The 21,153-nt window shown below is 41.5% G+C and overlaps 1 protein-coding gene across 2 annotated transcripts in view; it reads right to left on the bottom strand.

The window, feature by feature from the left end:
• Positions 1 to 21,153, bottom strand: part of SORCS3 (sortilin related VPS10 domain containing receptor 3) — a 262,549-nt gene that overhangs the window by 66,265 nt on the left and 175,131 nt on the right. For both annotated transcript variants that reach the window (XM_059476918.1, XM_059476919.1), the window contains 2 exons: positions 11,541 to 11,605; positions 4,766 to 4,884 (listed from right to left, as the gene is read on the bottom strand). In XM_059476918.1, coding sequence (XP_059332901.1) covers positions 4,766 to 4,884; positions 11,541 to 11,605 — 184 coding nt within the window. The remainder of the gene's footprint in view (positions 1 to 4,765; positions 4,885 to 11,540; positions 11,606 to 21,153) is intronic.

Here is a 21,153-nt window from a genome sequence, read left to right on the forward strand (position 1 = left end):
TCTGCTAAGTCTGAGGAGTCTTCTATACCCAGTGGTGTTGCCACTGCTATGGAAAATGCTGAATGTCTGAGCTACAACTCAGATCAACTTCAGCTCTTCTCCACTGGGATAGCAGAGTCTGCAGCATCCAGGAGAAAAATAAAGACATAAAAAACTACCAAGACAGGTATTGATCACCCATCCACACACCTCAGCCAGGAGTTTGGCACTTACAGCCAGCTCAAATCAAAAAGGTCAAAGTAACCCTGAGGGTCTCCAAGTGCTGACAGAGACAGAAGCGTAAGAGAGGAACGGGGACAGCAATAACTGAATGCCAGACTAGGCTGGTATGATCTCTGGGGGGAAAGCCACAAGCAGAAGAGTTTACACAACACAACAAGATTAATAGGGGGATGGAAACATATTTATGAGACCTAGATCTACAGCTGGGGAAAAAAAGAGAAAAAACAGTTTTGAGAAACCAAATCCTTTCTCATGTCCCTCAGGATCTTGTGAATATGCCTAAAATCTTATCTGTCCTTTTCTAACTCTGTCAGTTCCAACTCACAAAAAATACTGTCTTTCTGTAAATTTTGTCCCACTGAAATCCTTAGGTCACCAGCACTATAACAGTAGTAGTACCATCAGTCCTCATGTCACACATTCTGAAGAGTTCCATCACAATTTCTGTCCATCTTCTGATACCCAGGCTTCTGTGTGAAGACAGAGTCCTCACATGAGTCAGCACTGGGAATGTCATCCCTTTCCACTAGCAGCCAGGCTCATCCAAGGTGGGAGTCCAGCCCCCCAGAAGAACCACTGAGCCACTGCACCCTGCACAGAACCTTTGGGCAGCCAGAACAGCTCCTTTAACTCAGCAGCACTTAGCTCTCCATGGCAGCTATGGGTCTGCCTGCAGGAATGCTGCTCTCTGCAAAAAGCACTGCCCCTCAGCAAAGCTGATTCCCAGGGAATGCACTGTCCTGTTCATGTCCCTTGGGACCTCTCAGACCCCCAAAATAAGCAACTGGGAATTCTATGGCCCAGACTGTCCTCACTGCCTGAAATAAGCGGTGACATTGGCTCATGCTTTCTCTCATTTTCAGTGGAAATTTTTGATCTGTTGACAAGGAAACACACAGATCATTCCTGATCCTCTCCAAGCAGCACTGATCAGCTGCCTGAGCAATTCCATTAGAAACCCTGATACAAGACTTGCTTGAAAAATACCTTTCCCAGAATTCCCTCTGTAATTTTTTAAACATCTAAATTTTCCAAAGTATCAGTACTCTAGAGTCATCCCAAATGACTATCCCTGATCCCCATGTCTTGTAATGTAGGCTCTGCAGATGAGAGTACCATAGCAGTTTAGGTAATTGTCAGGAAATCACATTTTTTAGGCAGTTGTAGCTTATGTTTGGACCTATGTTTGGAAAGTGATACAGTTTCAGTAACAAGCACCCACTGGAGCAGAGCTATGTAATTGAACACCACAGACATGGACATTAAATGCCAAAGCTGATCATCAAATTAGCTCCTTCTGCTACAGTACATAAGTCCAGACATATTCCAAGGTTTTCGCACTATTAAATTACTTGTTTTGCAAGTTGTATGAATTTTAAGTATTATTCACGAAAGAAGATTATGATATTGGCTCCTGGTTACACCAGAGCAATACTGTGAAGTGAATGAAAATTTATACATGCAAGAGAGGGGAAGAGTTTTTCTTAATATATCAATTTATGCAGAATTATCCAATCCAATCCTAGTGACATGACAGGCATCCTTAAATAACTATTGATCAATCAAATAGAAAGTCAGCCAATAAATTCAGAGTGATCACCTACTGTTTTATGCATAATAATTCTTCCTAGTCTCTCTTAGTAGCTATATCTTTTGTCCCTCCACATTACCTTTTACATCTGTCCTCATGGGCTATGTTATTTATCTCTTTTGCCTGGCAACAAGTGCCAGTCTTTTCAAACTCTCTTCAACAGATAAAATTTTCAAGCATAAGATCATTCTAATTTTCTTTCTTTGTACTGTAATTCTGAAAGATCCTTTCAGAAGTGCTGCACAACAGGAATTGTTGATTTATAATGGCATTATAATGTCTTCTGTTTTCTTCTTTCCCTTATCCATTATGAATCATAGTATCATGTTTGCTTTGAGTGCAGTTAAACAAGTTAATGCTGCTCAGGAATCTTACAGTGCTGGCCTGGTTATTATCTTGGTTAGAATGGATATTCACTACTAAATAACTATGTAGATAATCTAAGACATTGATATCAATAGCTGGAATTCATCTTCCCTAATTTTAACTGTCAAAAATTTTGGGGTTTTCACTAAGCTCTACTTAGGTTCCTTCCAATATTAATGAGAAAGGCATACTCAGAGACCTAGCTCATGTTGAAATAGGTGAAATAAGAGATAAATTGCCCCTGAAGGTTTCAATTGCTCTAACTTTAGAGGAACACTGACTACAGATTTAGAATAAAAATCTACTGGTTTAATGAAAAAAGTAAAAAAAAACAAGTTCCCCTCTCCACTCCAGGACATTAATTCTGATTTGCTCCAGAACAGACATATCAGAACTCACGCACCAATGCTTTATGTTGCTATTAAACCTCACCAAGTTCTTAACATTTAATTTGATATTTATTTATTCATCTCTGTCTAATTTTAAAATTCTAAAGACCTGGCTCCTACACTTCTGTCCAAGATTACCCAGACTGAACAACACGCATGAGACATTGCAAGCAGTCAATCTGACACTTCCCATTATAGGCAGCAATACCACATTGTTTGTGAGACTAATACATCCAGGACATATTAGCTACATATGTACCAAGCAAACACTCTGCATATCCCATTGACCATATCCTGGATTTAACACACCTTCAGCTCAGAGTGTGCTGGGAATCTGAAGTGCCTGCGTGTCACTCGAGCTCTGCATGGGCTCAATCCCTGCCCAGCATCTGCAGCCCCTGACAGCAGGCTGCTGGACAGGCAGAAACCCTGCCATTGTGACACAAAACACAGGGAAGGGGATAAACAGCCTGGGAATGGAGACTCTCAAAAAAAGAGTCTCCCAAAGCAGCAGCAATGCTCTGTGTGTATATTTAACAGCTTTTTAAAGTGTGGGGATGTGATTTTCAATTCAAACACCCATTAAACTATAATAAAACCTTGCTAAGAATAGTCAAGACACTTGAGTAGTACATGTACATACATGCATGTGTTTGTACACACACACACAGATTTTTTTTTAACTTGAAGTTTTTAGAAGCTAATAGCCTGAGCTGCTCACTGCTGATTTGAGGCAGAGGAATATACACACCAGGCCTCACTGTGAAATCAAGATTCTAAACAGAGTGGCCTTGTTTTAACACAGATGAGAGCTTTGGAGTGAGAAACACCTATAAGGCCTCATGCTTAAAGTTGGATGTTCCACAACATCTTTAGCCACAGACATAAACCACTACACTAAGAGAGTCTCTCTAAAATACTCCTTGGAGAGCAGAGCACTTACTGATTGGAAAGCCATTGCTTTTAGTCAAATCATGACTTACTAAGTAGCAAAAACTGAATTCACAGTGTTTTCTAGCAGTGGATCTCCACTGAGGCCACAGGAAGCAGTAGCAGACTGAGTTTCACGGGGGATTGAGGGGAGCTGTGGCTCCCACAGCAGTAGGTCATCTCCAGAGCAGCACACTCCCCTGCTTTCAGAAGAAGTCTGCCAACATTGCTCAAATGCATGCAGTTTTCACCCTGCAGTCCTCCCAGGCCACAGGAATCCAGTCTTCCACCTAAGCCCAGCACAGACTTATCAGTCTTCCCTCTTATAAGAAAGTCTGACAATAAACACAGCAAATTTTTCTCATAATTTGGATATAGTCAAGAAAAATACTCAAGGAAATAAAGTAGGAGCTTAATATAACCCAGTCTTATTCAAAAAGGAAAGCATATATCTTTTTTGTACCACCTGAATCCAGTCTTCATCTCTTTTTGTTCCCCCTGGTTCAGCACTGGAGGCAAGCAGTTAACATCACCACGTCTGTAATTTCTGTGTCTCCTGAGCTTCCTGCAATCTGGAATCACCACAGCCTGGCCCTCAGTTTTCTACCAAATGGTACATTCTCAGGAAGTGTTCTTCCAGACAGTACTATTCATTCTCAGGCTTCCACAGACACAAAATTTAGAGAGATGGCCCTGTTCCATCCAGCCCATGTATTCTCAAAAAATCTCAAAACCACGTAGTTTCTTACTCAGTTTCTGACCCTTTCTCCTCATCTCCAGAATCATCACCAACTGACAAATTTACAGACATCTTTCACTTTGAAGTTGCCCTGTAACAACTTCCCTCAATTTTTCTGCTATTTTACCTCCTACAACAAATTTTGGTTCACCCTATTAGCATTACTTGACTGTCAAATCAGCATAAACCTTTCCAATTGCTAAAAATAATCATTCACACCTTTCCTTTGCTCTTCTCTGTTCTCCCCAGTTCATTTCTAGTTCCTTTGTATTTTACAATTAGCCACACCAATAGCAAATTGTGAAATTCATGGACCCTTAATGAACAAATTTTAAAAATATATGATTCAAGGCAAGTGATAAGCAGGGAGATCAAGTGCTGCATCCCAGACTACAGAGCCAATACGGGATGGACTCTTAAGAACTGTGGTCCCACATGCTTATCCTAAGAATATGCTAAGAATATACCCAAAGAAAAAATCCCTTGTGCAGGCAGAGTTCATGTCCCATTTGCAGGAAGGCAACATACCTGGATGAAGATGTACTCATCCTGAACCACCAGGGAGCTGACGTCGATGGAGCGTGAGAAGGGCCCGCTCCTCTTGGTCTCGGAGCACTCCTGGATCCGACAGGTCAAATAGTGGGTGTCTGCAAGGGGAGCATGGGGACACATCAGAAACACCCAGGGAGGAGCCACTTGTCTGTAAAACACCATCAGCAGTTCCAAAGAATGTCTTATCTCCAACTAGGGAGATGTTATTTCAGGATCTGCCTCCAGCCTTTGACACGGTAATTGTTCTCTGAAGTTAGGAGTTCACCACACTTTGACATTGGCCATTCCCTTTTCTGTTGTGTAGACAACCCTCAGGAGACTGAAGTTCAAAACCCCCCCATCAATGGAGGGTACCAACCATAAACGCATCAGAAAGCTGCTGATGAGACCAAATAGAGCAGAAGCCACCCGGGTAGAATTCACCAATTCCTACATCCTTCTGGAAATCATACCTCTGTCTTCCTTCTGAAACCCCCTAGCCTTGTTGACTGGTTTTAACTGTGGTAGTAATACACAAAAAGAAAAAAAAAAAAAGCCTAAATCAACACTATTAAATTTAACTTATTTTTCTGTGAAAATCAGAAGCATCTCTCAAAATTAAGTATTTATAGAAAACATGGGCTAGGAATGAAAATGCCATGGCCATGAAATAGCCTGAGTAGCTGAAGATTCCTAACAGCAGTTATATGCTCTACAAGAAGCATCAAATGCTTCTGTCTGGAGAGAAGAACAGAAGACCATCACACTAATGGGATCCTGTCAGGCCTTGACATTGCTTGAGAGGAGGAACAGGACTGGGAGAAGAACAAGAAAACAACAGAAGGAAAAGGCAGATATACAGAAAGTTAGAACAAGAAGAGATGTGCTCACCTCTAGTAAGTTGAGAGAGGTTATAGAGGGTTAAGCATTATTTCACTCAGGCTAAGAAAAGGCCTCACGAAACAGAACAATGAATGCATTGTGTTTCTGGATGTGTGTAATCTAAATATGCCATCTCTGCTTTTCAACTGCTCTTCTGAAAACTGCAAATTAGGAAGAAAATAAAAATACTACTAAGATGACAGCTGGAGTGATAAAAGGGTCATATCTTTTGCACTCTGGCACTTGACAGGCCTCCTAGATTCAAATGCTTCTTTGCTTTTCTGCAAAGGGTGAGGACAGAACATCAGTGAAGTAAACAGCAAGTTTGTAAGGGCTGGGGTGAGCCTGGTGCAGTGATTTTAGTTCACAACAGAACTTTCTGACATGGACCTTGTCAAACTGAGCTCAAAATGATAAAATAGAAGTTTAAAAAGACAATCACTAGCTCAGCAAAGCTGCTTACAGGATTCTCCATCACAAAAAAAACAATTGCCTTGTCCTTGGTCTGTGTCCTTCCAGTTACGGCAATATGCTAGGCAGTGGAAAGCTTTGGGGGGCACAATTTAAATCCTCTGAGATTCAGACAACTGCCTTCCCAAATTCTAAACCAACATTCATAGACTGATAGTTTCCTCTTTTATAGTCTTGTCCCAGCAACACTGTTAAAAATGCAAAAAGAATGCAAGTCAGAGTCATTAATAATTAGACTAATAATTACTAAAATATTTTTTCTAAAGGAGTTAGAAACCACAGCCAAGCTTTAATCTAATGAAGGTCCATGCCCAACCACCCAGTGAGTGAAGGCCCCTGTTTAAATGCTGCAGACCTGGTTCTGGGTTGATGCACTAGGGATTCCAGGTTAATAAGGGCTGAGTCAGAGCAGTCACACAGGTCTGGTGCAGCAATGAAATCGCAGTCCCACTGAGGATGCTAAAGCAGCAGAAAATGTTGCTGGTGCCAGCTCAGAGTACTGGGCAGTGATTAAAGTGAATGGTGACAAACACCTGACATAGAGACGGTGCCAATAACCAGAGTATCAGAGCTGTGCTTTCTCCCAGCATAAAATTCCAGCAAGAGCAGCAGAGAGGTCAGACTTTCAGCTGGCATAAATTAAAGTTCTTCATCAACTGATATACACACACTTGGCCCAGAGCTGCAATTTAGCTCCTCAGTGTGGAACCTAAGCCAACCCTGCAATGGATAAAAGCAACTTCTCAGAAAACAAGAGGGTTTTATGTGCTGCCATGCCATCCAAAGAGATCAACAGTGGTGACTTGCTCTTTGAGGTAGCTCTAAAATTAGGCAGAACAAGGAGGAGAGGTCAGGAGTTGTATTTTTAGAAGCTCATTCCCTCCAGTACGTTCTCCCACACAGTCGCCTGGATATTCTTATCCTTCCAAAAAGGGGATAATTTGCTGCTGCTGAGTGACAGAATGGGAAGAGGAATAAAAACCTGTCACAAATAAATGCAGATAAATCACAAGTGTTGACATGACAACGAGCTTCCTGCCTATTGGGAAATGTGTCATTTTGAGTGTGTTACACCAGCAATCAAATATACTCAAAGAATGGCACCTGATTAATATTCACAAGGAGATGGTGGTGGAGAAGGGGGATAGCTCACTACCCACTTTCCATTTAGTCTCTTGTTTTATTTATTTTCATATATTTTACAATACAAGCCTATTAAAAAAAAACAAACACAGACACAAATAATATATCTTTAAACCTCTATGCTTTAGGATACCAGATAAAGTTATCTTGCTTTTTTCCTGCTTCTCCAAAAAATTTTTTTTTAATCCATTAAAAATCAGGTAAAAAATATAGCAGCATCCAGTTCTGTTCCCATTTGTGTGTAACTCAAAGCAAGAAACAATCTCAAGTCCCTGCTCAAGCTTCTAAAATGTGCTCATTCACAGAGCACATCTTCTCACATAAAAAGAACAGGGTGTCTCAACAAAAGCCTCCATTAAGAGAGAAGAGGCCACCCTAACTTCCAGGCTATTATCAGCCTCTCCTCCAGAATGAGGTAATTTTGCACTTTTGGGCAACCACAAGGTAAAAGGACATTCACCCAGAGGGGCAGGTGACATGACACTAAGCCATGCCTCCAAAGCCTTGCTTACCTTTCACTGGCAGTTGTATTGTGTAAGGAAGGCTGTTTCTATCTGGGCACTTCTTCCAATTTATATATTGTCCTATACAACACCAGAATTAAAGGGTTTGGGTGTTTTGGTTTTCAGGGTTCTTTTAGCAGGCTGGATTTTTTGTTACTTTTGGGATTTTTATAATGTTCCACTGCAAAAAAATTTCTCATGCTTATGAGCAACCCCATCCACTTCCTCAACACATCTGTGAATGTGGCAATATGGGCATCAAGCAGCCTGGAGGGCTTCCTGCAGCTCCAATCCCAGCATCCATGCCTCCACACAAACCCTTCCCACTTCCCTCAGGATTAGGGAATGGCTTTCACAGATGTACAGCCATTTTCCAGCTGAGGAGCCTGAACCACCTCCTCATTGCTATTTAACACAGTCTTCCATCTTGAGATTCTGGAGTGTATTTTTACCCTTTTTGAAGTGACAAAACGGAAACAATTTCTTGAGACTGGAAGGGACAAACTGGTGAAATAAGCCAAGCTACCAAGTTTCATCTTTTCCTGCCAGCCATGCCAGCTTTGGCAGGAAGCAGGAGCACAAGAGGCTCTCTCCCCAAAGATGTGGGTTCCTGAAGGGAGGCAGTGATACAGACAAAGCTGTTGTGCTGCAGGCTGCAAAGGGCCAACCTGTGTGCAGGTGGCTGTGACTTAGACATAGAACAGAAAGTCCTGCCTCCCTCCTGGGATGGCTGGCCAGCATGGCTAACAGGGAAAAGGGCAGCTGACAAAGACAAGCTGCATTGGCAGATTGGCTCAGCTTAAATCAGGCCCTGGTATCAGGCAAGATTTAAAATCATAAAATCGTGAAGGCTTCCATGAGAAGTAGAAAAACTCACTGGCCTCAATAATTTTTCCCCCAAAGAGAAAGACGTGTAGACTCTCCAGGAATTAGTTACCCTGTTTTATCCTTTTGGTTAGCTTTTCTCCCCCCTTTTTTCCTATAATTCAAACCCTGTTTATTGCAGTATATCTGTGAGTGGGGTGAAGATTAACTCACTGAACATCAGGAAGTTCAATAAATCCTTCCCAGGAATGCTGGTGGGTGCTTGTGTCAGTGTGACCATAACAGACCCCTTGCATCCAGCCCTGTCCTTGCTGCTGCCTATTACACTCTGGCAGAAGGCACAATGCCCAAGGCTCCTACATGTTTTTACAATTTAAAAATGCAAGCCTCGATTATTATTCTGCTACAATGACTCTGCCAAGATGTCGAAAAAATGTGAAAAACTTCATCTGCTACAAAAGATGGGAACAGCTTGAGATAAGATAGGCACTGGAATTATCAGCATCTAGCAGTATTTAAGGAGACCAGGCACAGGGGCAGATGGGTTTTTCAGAGACACAACCATGACTGGACAGACAAACCATGTGGCAAGATGTCTTGAAGGACAGTCACCAGAGAGGTGAACGGGACTGCCAGCTCCCAGACCCATAAGCTTATTGATAGCCCTGACTCATCTATGGATGAATGAGATTCCAGCATGCCCCACCACCTGTTCCCAGCTCCAGAGCTGCTTTTAGGCACCACTGTCTAAATTGGTATTAGATGGGTTCTTGAGTCCCATTAATGCCAAAAGGAAAAAAAAAATTAAAAATTAAAAAATCATCAAATTCAGGAGTTAGTCCTAAATAGCACTTCCATTCCTTCCCCTCCCTTCTCCACTGCTTTACTCACTACTTTTTTTTTTTTTTTTCTTAAAAACATGGAGGCAAACAGAAGAAGAAGAAAGAAAAATGCCCAGCCTAGAAGAATCATGTAGTTTTCAAGTAGCCAGTGACATTGAAGGCATGGATTCTTCCATTTGAATTAAACTAAGCAATGGGAATACTTAAATCTATGTCTGTTAATGCACCAAATAAGTGACTGAGCCACCAGACTGACCTAAAAGAGGCATTAGAGAAGCCTTTTCTTCCTTCTGCATAATACTGAGGAAAACTTTCACCAGAAGCTTTCTGATCAAGAGGAAGTAACTGCAGGGCCCCATTTTCCAGCAGGTGTAAGTGCCTCAGCTGTTTCACTGAGCACAGGAAGGCCCAATTTGGTGGCAGAACTAACTGAGAAAAGAGAAAAGTTCAATGCCCCACTCCTGAGCAGCCAGAGCTGAACAATATCACCCTGGGGAAGTATATAGCTGTGAGGCTGTCATCTCTTTGTAACACAAACTAATATTGTTTCAAGCCTTAGAACCTCTGACTGGAGCAGCACTGTTCTTTTGTGCTGTGCTGGAGAGGGGTCCTCGGTACAGGCCAGCACAGCCCCACAGATCTGGGATGGCAGCTGCACTGGGGCTGTTTTGCTGACACCACTGGCCAAGCCTGGCTTCCAGTGAAACCCTCAACACCATCAGCTGCCAATTTCAAAATGCTGAATTTATATATTAAAACAAGAACAAAGAGCAAACCCCTGAGCAAACGAGACCTGAAGGAAGAGAGCTGTCTTTAAGCTGGGGATACATCTTTCAAACATTTACATCCTTGACATATCCAATATTTAAATAGCTGGGTGAGCAAGTTTAAACTTAGTTTGAAAACAGACTCCATCAGCACTTTGCTTGCTTGCTTGGGATTTTTTTATTTGCGTTTGACCACTTCTCCCATCATACCTGTGACAGTACACACAGCAGCAAAGGCACTGAAGATGCCTCCCTACCTTGTCCACCCACTTGTCGGCCTGTTTTGCCTTTTCCACATATTCAACAAACAGCTGTCACCCCTGAGCTGTTATTGCCTGGTTATTTATTCAGCTGCCATCACTAAATAGCAGTGGGAGGCCAGTGAATGATATTAGAACATCCACAACCTCAGAGAAGCCATCTTGACAGACAGAAGTTTGTTCACACATCTGGCCTACGCAGCACTTGACTAAAACAGAGAAAAGTTTGCAACCAACAAAAATGAGGCTTTTTTTTTCCCCAGAAATCCTTTAACTCCTTCATCCTATGCTGTTTTTCTATACTATCCCTGCACCAAAATGGGACACTTGTTCCATTTCCTCACACTGGAGTAAAATTCCACACAAGGAGCAGATGCATTACTATGCTGCAGTTCCTGTGAGAAATACCTAAAACACTTCAGAGAGAGTAAGTCAACTTATTTCTAATACCATGTCTTTGCTGGAAATTGACTGTAGGAATTCATTCCACTGCAAATGTGACTAGATTTATTTCAGTGAGGAGTTAAGATTATTTTTTTCCTATTTCCTGCTTCAGATCCAGGCACCTTTTCAAGCCTGTAATATGTTGGTATGGAACACTTATTCATACATTATGAGCAAAACTACAAAATACTTTCAATACAAGACAAAGGAGTATAGAGACATTCTGGCTGGAGGGCAAGTCTGACTGCAGGTAATTTCTCAGATTCTCAGGTACCACCTAGCTGTTCTGAGCACCTCTGGAAATGCACAGAGGTTCCATGATACAGTCCTGGTAGCCCAGCTCTTGATGATTGATGTAAACTATGTGATACTGAAAGTGCTAAACAGGGAACAGAGTGGATGGGTTCTTAGCCCAACAGACTGTGCTTCTGTCCACCCCCTCCACAGACACAAGCCCTACAGCCACAACTTTCCCCTACAAGTTCAGGATAAGAACATCACATCAATCCCCATGACCCACATCTCCCCTTCCAATTAAAATGTAAATGGGGAGGTAAAATGGGTGAAGTGGATTCTCATTCCCACTCCATTCTTGGCTCAAAGCCCAGTTTTCAGCACTGGCTGCAGGCACTCACGTCCATCAGCTGTCCGGGCTTCCATGTGCACAAGGTCAGGTTCTTTATCCAAACCAGCCACTGACCTGGGAGGAGAGACACAGAGAGAAGGCAGTCAGTCAGCTGAAGGGCTGCAATCAGACAGAGCTGGTGAAGGAGCACAAAGCCAGTTTAAACCTACCTTGGGGCACCTGGTATGTAGGTCTCCACCTTTTAACAACTGGTCTCCTTTGTATTTCCACACAGACCATGCTCAGGGGCCCTACACCAACCTTCCCAGGCACAGGAGAGTGATCCTGCCTGTCCTTGTCTACAAGATCAAGGCTACTATGACTGTTCTGGTGATAGCACAGAGAGCTGATCCCAAGACCCAGTAAAATCAGAGTTCTGGCTTAATGCTGAAGGAAAAACAAGGGCACAGTTGCCTCATGCCTTCAGAAAGCAAATTAAAAGGAGGTTTTATTTGGCTGATTAGAGACATGAAAGACTAAGTTTTCTGATTTGCTCCTGGTTTGCTGGGCAATCTTGTTATTCTTTACCTCCTTTTTCCCATCTTCAGAAGAACAACAGTGTTGCACATATGGTGAATTTCTGATTTTAAAAAGGTGAGAAAGTATTCATTATTCGCACCATGATCCCATGCCATCCATGGTCCTTGACAATTATGAAAAGAGGCACAAGGAGTTTCTTTAATCTCACTAGCTGGAACTCAAGCACCCCAAGTCAAATCTTCCCATGCATTGTTATTTACTCCCTAAAAATATTTTTCAAATGACATTAAAAAGATACTTTTCCTCCTGGAAGAGGGAAAGTCAAGCCCAGAACAGAAATGTTATTATTAGTGTCCTGGCTGATAAAAATCACTGAGAGATGAACATTTAGTCCTAGCAATGGCTGGCAGGGGAAAAAAAAATCCATAGATGTCCATGTGATTTATGGTGCTGCTTCTTGTGAGCTAACCAAAGGGTTAGATTAAAAAGGGACAATGACAAAAATCAGTTTCTAATTCGGTGGGAGTTGAATTTGATACAGTAGATGGTAAATAATAGATTCCCTCTGAGCCAGCCAATGTTCAGAACTGCCGAATGTTCTGAAAACATTTTTATCACATTCTTTTGCCATTTTCATCCTTGAGGCATCAACAGCAAAAACAGTAATAATAATAATAATAATAATAATAATAATAATTTTAAAAATACAGATGCTCTGATACATTTTTGTGAATCCCACAAAAAACACAGCAACTGAAGCAATGACAAACATATAAATGTGCTGGAGTTCAACTCAGATCAGGCAGTGCTGCAAATGTCAAAATAACTACATTATGACCCACTGTGCAGGTAACTGAATCTGGCACTGCTTGTTAACGAGAGCACCACATCGATAGCAAGGCCATTCACAACGCTCTGAATTGTGGCCAGAAGATACCAACACCACAAAACAAAGCAGCACAGGCAGGGCTTTCATCATTCCTCTCACAGTGAGAAACAGTCTGCTCCTTAATCGCTACCATCAGTTTCAGGGTGATCCCACAAGCAAGAAGGGCTGTCTGTTATTGACACGGATGCCAGAATGAGCCCGAGTTCCTGTGATCACACAATTATTGGGATCAAAGCTTCCCAATATATGGACATGGTTAAAAGTGACAGTAGGATACACAGAAATCCCTTTAAATGTCAGTGAAAAACATTACAGTGTGCTGCAGTATTAGTCCCCAATGTATATAGAAAGCAATCTTGCTAGTCTATAGCAGAGATTTCCTGCCTTTTTCAAATGAGTAGCATTAACTGCTGCAATTTCAGTCATTCAGTAACCATCACCCTTGTCTATGACATGCCAATAGAGACAGATGTACATGCTCACCATCTTATCTATTCATCACAACTTAATGAAACAGAGCAGTAATTCCAATACTTTGAGGTAAAGGTTGGGAACACTTTAGGCACTTGCCCTGCAGCTTTTACCAACAGGTTTCCTACTAAAATTCAGCCTTAAATGCACTCTCCTGGCATCCATCCTTCCGGAAACTAGACACCAGGCTCCTAGAGTCAAATCAGAGCCATTTGCTGGATCCTGACACACATCTGACAGTGTCAGATGGCTTCACCTGGGCCCCTGACATCCTCTGGGTCCCTCCCCTCCAGATGGAGAGGGCACTGCATCTCCCCCTGCAGCAATGGGGCAAAACTGGCCCAGGTAATAAAAAACATCAGTCTGCCACAGTACTATTCATTTTAAAAGGGACTTCAATTAGAAGAACCTAAGTATATCCTAACAAAATCCAGAATAACTCATTACCATTGTGCATTTGCATGCATGAGCTCTGTGGATCTACTCATAATGCCTTTCAAGTGTGCACCAGGGAATGAGAGGGATCTCCTGAAATATGTCATTCTAGCTTGAAGTTCCTTTCCAGTGCCATCTACTTGTTCCCTTAATTAGTTTTGACAAGCCTAATGGTTCTTTTCAGAATAACAATGATGACAAAAAAGGACTAGCATACAGCACACTCCTAGTACTCCTCTGTTCACCAAATAGTGCACTACAAGTTGAAAAGCTCACAAAGTGTTCTGCAACACAAAAGCAAGACAGGCTGCTCTATCTGCAGGCAGATAAGGCTGGAAAGTGATGCACTGGTCTTCCTTCCTTCACCCAAACCAAGCTGCTTTCTTACACCAATGACTGATTGCAAAACAGATCCCAAATCAATGCTGATTCTTCATCAATGCCTCACCTCACATCTCTTCCCACTGACAAGGAACAGAGCTTTGTTTTGCATTGCTCTGACTCTTGAATTCAGGTATTTTTAATAAATGGTCTCTCATCATTTGTCTGGAGAAGCTTTGCATGAAGAATGCAAGAAAAGTCAGCAGTGGAAAGAGCCAGATCCTGAAGCACAGCTGCAACAACACACACACAGACTAAATCTATTCCTTTATCCTGTTGTAATTTTCTACCTTTGAGAACTCACTACAGCAACCTCACAGGTGTGGCAATACAGGAGCAGCAACAAGAAGAGACACTTTCACAGCCTTGTATTTTCTTACACTCTGAAGAACATTTGGAGAATGCACTGCCCAGTATTATTTAAACAACTAAAGCACACTGAGGGGAGATGTCAGCATCCCCTGACTTACACATCCAAGTGTAGCCCACAGAGTGTGGTGGCTGAGAAGGGCTTTCATGGTGCTCTAGCTAAAAATCCTGTCCAGAAGCTTATAAAGACAAGAGAATTTAACACTCAGGAGCCAGAGGTCCTGACCCATGGTCGCACAGACCTGTGCATATAAACTCCAGACAGCAAAATTTAAACCAAGGTTCACAAAATGCACCTGTGCGTGCTGCTGTGATGGCCATAGGGAGTAAAATAAGGCACCCTCACTGTGAGGAACTGAGCTAAATCAACATCATCCACCATGCCTATTCATTAATCACCTCTGGCATGACAAAATGCTGAGAGCATGCAGGCAGTAGTGACAGGAAAGGTCAGTTTTTCCTGCTGACACTTTCCCCAACTGCTGCAAAAGCAGTTTTTAAAATGTGGAGCCTGCAGCCAGAATTGCAGCAGGAACAGGATAATTTTCCAATTAAGAATTCAAACTACCTCTGAATTCCATTAAAAGGAAGAATTGTTACATTTTCTTGTATCTTCTGGTGCTGCTTTTCCTTTCTGTTTTCATGGTAGCTCTTGATTTTCACAAGATCCTTCCTCCCTTCTTTTCAGAAGAGAACTGTGTGCTCTTGAAGGATGGACATGATCCTGGCAAGATCCTTATCTCTATCCTGAGGGAAGAGCATTGTGCATGGATGCACATTTACTAGGCCACTCTGCTAATATTTAATCTCTGACTGGGAGGGAGACGAGACAATAAGGGCAAGGAAAACACAATATCTGCACTTTAACTATTCTTGAAGTGTTTCCTTGTAGTTTCCAACTACAAGGAGTTACAGACTTCAAAATAAAGGATGCCAATACATGCAAAGAAAGGAAAAAAGAAAAACAGAGACTCTTCAGGTTACCTGCCTACTGCACACCCCAGCTCAGTTTTTCTGCCAACTCTAATGCCTTTCCATGGAATACACAATTCTTGCATTTTTTCTACCCATTTTGCCTTACCCACCAGGCATTTAAAGGTTAAAAGGATTGACATTTGTCTCCTCTACCATTTTAAATGAAAACAGCTGAGCAATTCCAACTGCCTCTGTTGATCCCTGCTCCCTAAACCATCAACTGACAGTAAGTGATGCTCTATTCCTCTGTCTCCTGGACCCAAGAGTTCAGGAGGTTTGAGTGAGTATCACTGAATGTGAGCAACATTTTTGTTTAGGATTTACAACAAGATAAAAGCAAAAATTCAGGTTACAGGAGTCTGCCTTTCAAACTTGATCTGGAACCTGCTGGACAGAGCTTTTTGCCAGGGGTGTGTCTAGTTTCTGACCAGTCAAAGTGGAATTCCCCTGCTTTGAAAACAAAGCCAAAACTTTTACAACAAATTTGACGCCCAAGATGCTGACTTGAAAACTCATTTTTGCAGGTTAAGATGTCAGACTGAAGGCGATTGCCAATGTCCATGTAAAAAGACAGAGGAAACAGATGGATACTACCTAGCAGGATGTTGTGCACTAAATAAGGGCTAGAAACATCAAGGAAAAAGGCACATTTATTGTACAATAACATGTAAAGGAGGAAACACTCCTCCTCTTGCTGCAGGAAACAGCAGTTAAATTAGTGGATGTTGCCAATTAGTCTGACGTAATTTTAATTCTATCCTGCTCCAGAAGTGAGTAAACACTTTTGTGTTGTACCAGGCAAACAGTGCATATTTCTAACTCAAGCAACACAAGAGCCATGACCATGTGCATATATGGAAGCAGGAACTAATTCATTCAATTCCCACTCAACTGACCCGGAGTTTTCCACATGGAAGCCTTGCCCAATGACACATACCTTTCCAACAGGCTTCTCCTCTCTCTGACACTGCATCACATTTGTCTAGGCATCAATAACTGCAGTCAGCTTCAGGTGGAATCGCTACAAGGTGATTCATGTATGAGTTGGTCTGAAATCACCTCCAGCAGACATTAACTTTGGGCACCTAACAGCCCACACCCAACCTGCACACAACCCTGGGCCAGCCAGCATAAACTACCATAGTTAACAGCTACACAAATGTTGAGCTGTTGGGGCAAACAATGTGTTTATTAAACACATAAATACAGCATCATTCTGTGTGGCTGAGCCGGGGGAGACGCTGCTGGATGTGTTAGGATGTGTTAGGATGTGATGAGGTCTCTGAAGAGTTACGGGCAAAACCTCCTTGCACAGCATATTTCAAATGAAGCTTGGGAAAAAAGCTGGGCAGGAAGATACTGTAAGGAACTGTCTTAGCTAGGTCCCTGGAGCTTTCTACATCTTTTCCAGTGCTATTTTCTGTGATGCTGTAGTCCTGGACATCGGCAGAAGTAATTGTTGTGAGACTTAGCTTGCAAGATAAGGGAAAAAAATTGCCAAGTGTTTATTCTCAGCTAATTTCTTTTCAGCAAAGCCAATCCTTTTTAAAATGGTCCCAATGAATTTTAAGGAGGTTTTCTGCACAGTATCTAAAAAACAAGGTGTTTATGGCATCTGGGTGTCTTTCCATGTGTGCATTCGTGCATGTGCCTCCCTGCATCTCATCCCCACTAATACCAAATATATAAACCTCTGCCTTCCCTGTAAGCTCAGTGGATCACACACTGAACCACAAAGTTGCTACGCACAGTTCTGTTATGCATAAACCAGACCAAGAAGAGTTAAGAGATCCAAAGCAATCCTTTCCTTGAGGGGAAAACTGGCATTTTGGCTCAACCATGTCAATCACCACCAGAGAATCCATTAAAGGCAGCAGGCTCTGCTGCACAGAGAATCATTTCTTTCTCTTCTCGGTACATAAAAGAAGGTACTCTTTTTATCACAGAAATTAACAGGGAATACCTTTAAAGTATATTTAGCAACAGCAAAACTGCTGTTGCTTAATATTTTTTCTTTTCCCTTTATGCTAACACCAAAACCTATGCACAAGTAAGGCTGTATCTAGTTCTCATCCAGGTCATAGGTCCTAGTCCTTTAAAGTCATGTGGCATTTTTCCCAAACCTATACCATAAATTCCAACAAATATAACCACATTCTCATGAAATATATTTGAAATAAGAATAAGAGTATATTTTTGGATTTTTGCATTTGCTTAAAATTAGTTTAGTGCCTACTATATTATAAAGCCCAGTTAATTAATGTTTTCCCAGTGCTTGGCTACCCTCCTTTGAAAGTCATGTACATGGGGAATTGCTATAGATTATTGCTGTGCTTTTTCACGAAACATAAATCAGGCCTGTTTTGGATCACTTTAGAAAAGCAAAGTACATGCTCAAAGACCCCTCAGCTCAGCCTGGCAGTCCTGTAACCAAAGATTTCACTGGAGTTACTCCTCTCCTTCAAAGGAAATGTTTGTAAGACTTGTAATATTCTTCCAGGTTTGTTTCCTAGCAGAAGTATCTTAAATATGACCCATTCAAGAAATATTTTACACCAAAATAAGGATTATCAGATACTGTGTGTTTAATTGGCCTCATTTGTACAAATGTTTTCCAGCTGTAAATATGACATGCCTGAAATGCTAAGGCTCAGTGATTCACCTATTACCAGAGGCCTAGGCACAATAAAAGACCTCCAAAAAGCTTCAGAGCAAGAGCATCATTTAATAAATGAATGCAGCAGTTGATGGATAAAAATAAAGCCTAAATTGTCCAAAGAGGGGATGCCAGTATGAAACTTGGCACAGACAATATGTATAGGATTTGCTGATGAGCCCCACATGCCTATGAGCATTGTACATTGTATTAATTAAGGAAGAATGAGTCTCTACATTCCCTGTTGCAGGATATTGTGAAGAATCACCCTGGGATAACATCTAATATTCTGGAAATGAATTTGTGGTTCATTTCATGCATTTTGGGGAAAAACAATATGAAAAAATAGATTTGTTTCACAAACCTTTTGTGACAGTTGTTTCTCTGCATTTCAGACACTAACTTGAAGAGAACAAATGGCTTATTTCCTTCTTTGACTTTTAGCCATCAGCCAGAAAAGGAATAGGGGAAGAAAGGAATGAAGAACAAAGGTAAGGAGAAGAAATAGAGAGTAGAATGAACTACTCTGTTCTGGACCAGCAAGCATAAATGCATCAATGTGTCTCCTTGCCCCCAAAAAATCACACTCAATTAGCTGCTGAGAGTGAGATGCTCATTTGTCTCAATACCACAGAAGGAAAAGACAAAGAAGCAGGAAACAAAAGGGATTCTGGCAGCAGACAGATATCTAAAGACAGGCTCTGCCTGTAGAAACAGCAAGTCTGTGTGGCTATGATTTGTAAAAGCAACAGTGTCTCGTGACAAGACAAGTTTGCATCCGAGACAGAAGCATCCTCACAGGCAGACTGGAGATGAATGAAAGAGACACAGTCACATGCAGGTCTCTGTCAGTAAGAGAGCAACAGTGCAGCAGGAGAGACCACAGAAACCAGAGATCTTTTATGGGTCTTTTGCTCTAATGTGGACAGGTGAACAAACAATAAGGAGACAACCCAGGGGGCTGAGCACTAGACACACTCCCAGCTCTTCACAACAGCAGCATCCCAAAGCATCCCCATCCCAAAAGCATTGCCTGGTCAAGTGAGAATGCTCAGGGCAGAATGCTGCAGTGGGAGTCATGTCAAGATGCAAAGGTGCATGGTCAAGCTGTAGGTAAATCAAGAGCTTCTCTTTGCGGGGTTCCTAATGTGTTGTTACAGAGGAGCAATAAAAGGAAAGAGAAGTACAAGGCCAAATGGAAAGTAATACTCTGCTGGTTTCTATCCTCAAGGCGAATTCCAAAGTGCCAGCACACTGTTCAAATCTAATGATTTGTAGAAAGAAAAAAAAGAATTCTGGAGAAACTACTGCAGATCTAGAAATGGCTTTAGGGAGTCACTACTACAGATTGCCCCTAAAATCAATATTGTAGTGGAACATGTCTCCTTCACTCAAAGATTTTCAATCAAAACTTGAAAACCAAAAATACTGTGAGCAAAACCTAAGAATCTGTCTGTACCCTTTGGCCAAAAATGTGACAGAGTTTTTGGCTTGGTTTTCTCTATTTTTTCAATAAAAAGCAGGATTTTCTCCTATGTGAGAAAACACAGATCTACTGAAATCAGCTCTGAAGTCTACAGGTATTTATTATTTCCAAAGTACTTGCTGGCAGACACCGGGGAGTATGTTTCTCTCTCAGACTCAGCTACAGAACTTCAGATATTCCACTAAACATGGAAATGTTTCTACCTCTCATTTTTATTGCCTTCTGCCCAATGGACAACAATTATCTTGCAAGATATTTACAGAGCTACGACAACCACGGCTATGTTCTATTCCAATTAACTCACTACAAATATGCAAGTGAAACAGCATCACTCACTGGCTTTTCATCCTTGTTCTCTATATGATCAGCAAGACACAAGTTACTGAATCAACATTATTTAAAAGAACTTGTAATGCAGCTAATAAGATGCTCCTTCCTGCTCTTACATTCTGATGTAGCTTCATGCTCACTGTGCTTAACAACAGCAAAATTAAACTCATCTCATTCTACAGAGGAGACTCAGGGGAATGCCAGGGAATGAAAGGATGGGAGTTTCATTTTCTTCTCTTGCAGAGAATGAATTCTGCCTCATATAACTGCTGATGAATTGTCATTTTAAGAGAGTTTGTTAATTTACAACAAGCAGAAGGCATAAAAAACAGACCTCCTTATCTTTAATGGATGTTATTGAGCAACACAAATGGTTCACATTTAAATTAATGCAGAAATATCTTGTCTGTTTTGCCATGATAAGACTGTTCCTTTTGCACAGCATGGGCTCAACTTCTGTTAAATAAAACAACTGGTTTTGTTCAGCTTAATGCCAGGCAAATTTCCAAAGGTTCAGCAGCTGAAGTCAGTTCAGGGAAATGAACTGGAATTTACCTGGGTCCTTCAGGGATACGAACTTGAATTTACCTGTGTCCTGCCTGATTCTTTTTGAGAAAATCTCTCTGAAGAATTTTGAGCTATCTAGTTTCAAGTAAAAATGGTCCCTGCTAGTGCTGATGTACTCACTGAGGATAAATCCTCTATTAGATTGCATCTTCTTCCACGGCAAGGATGCTTCCAGCCCCAGCTGCTGTAAAGAAACAAGAGCTGTAAAGGTGCATTTCTCAAAGTCAACTGGGCCATTGGAGATGAGGTCTGGGGCAAAGGGAGGATGGATCCAGAAAAGATGCTCACTCCTGATGCCTGTAGGTTTTTTGCCATTGAATGAAATAGCCAGAAAATTATGTCTGTAATCAGACTATATGTAAAGGTAATTCCTAAATATCTCAGAACAGTAATGGTTTTAAAAGAATTTCCAACTGTTTATGTTTCAGTCATCTGAAAACAAGTGGGATTCTCTCCCACACTGAGAATTCATCCATTTTCCCAGAAATTGAGAGATTAGTATGATATGGAACAAAGGTCAGAACCTAACACAAATTCCCCACCAAAAAAAAAAAAATTAAAAAGTGGGAGACTATTCCTTGCTA

The sequence above is a fragment of the Ammospiza nelsoni genome, chromosome 8 (genome assembly GCF_027579445.1).
Source record: "Ammospiza nelsoni isolate bAmmNel1 chromosome 8, bAmmNel1.pri, whole genome shotgun sequence".
Taxonomy (NCBI): Eukaryota; Metazoa; Chordata; class Aves; order Passeriformes; family Passerellidae; genus Ammospiza; species Ammospiza nelsoni.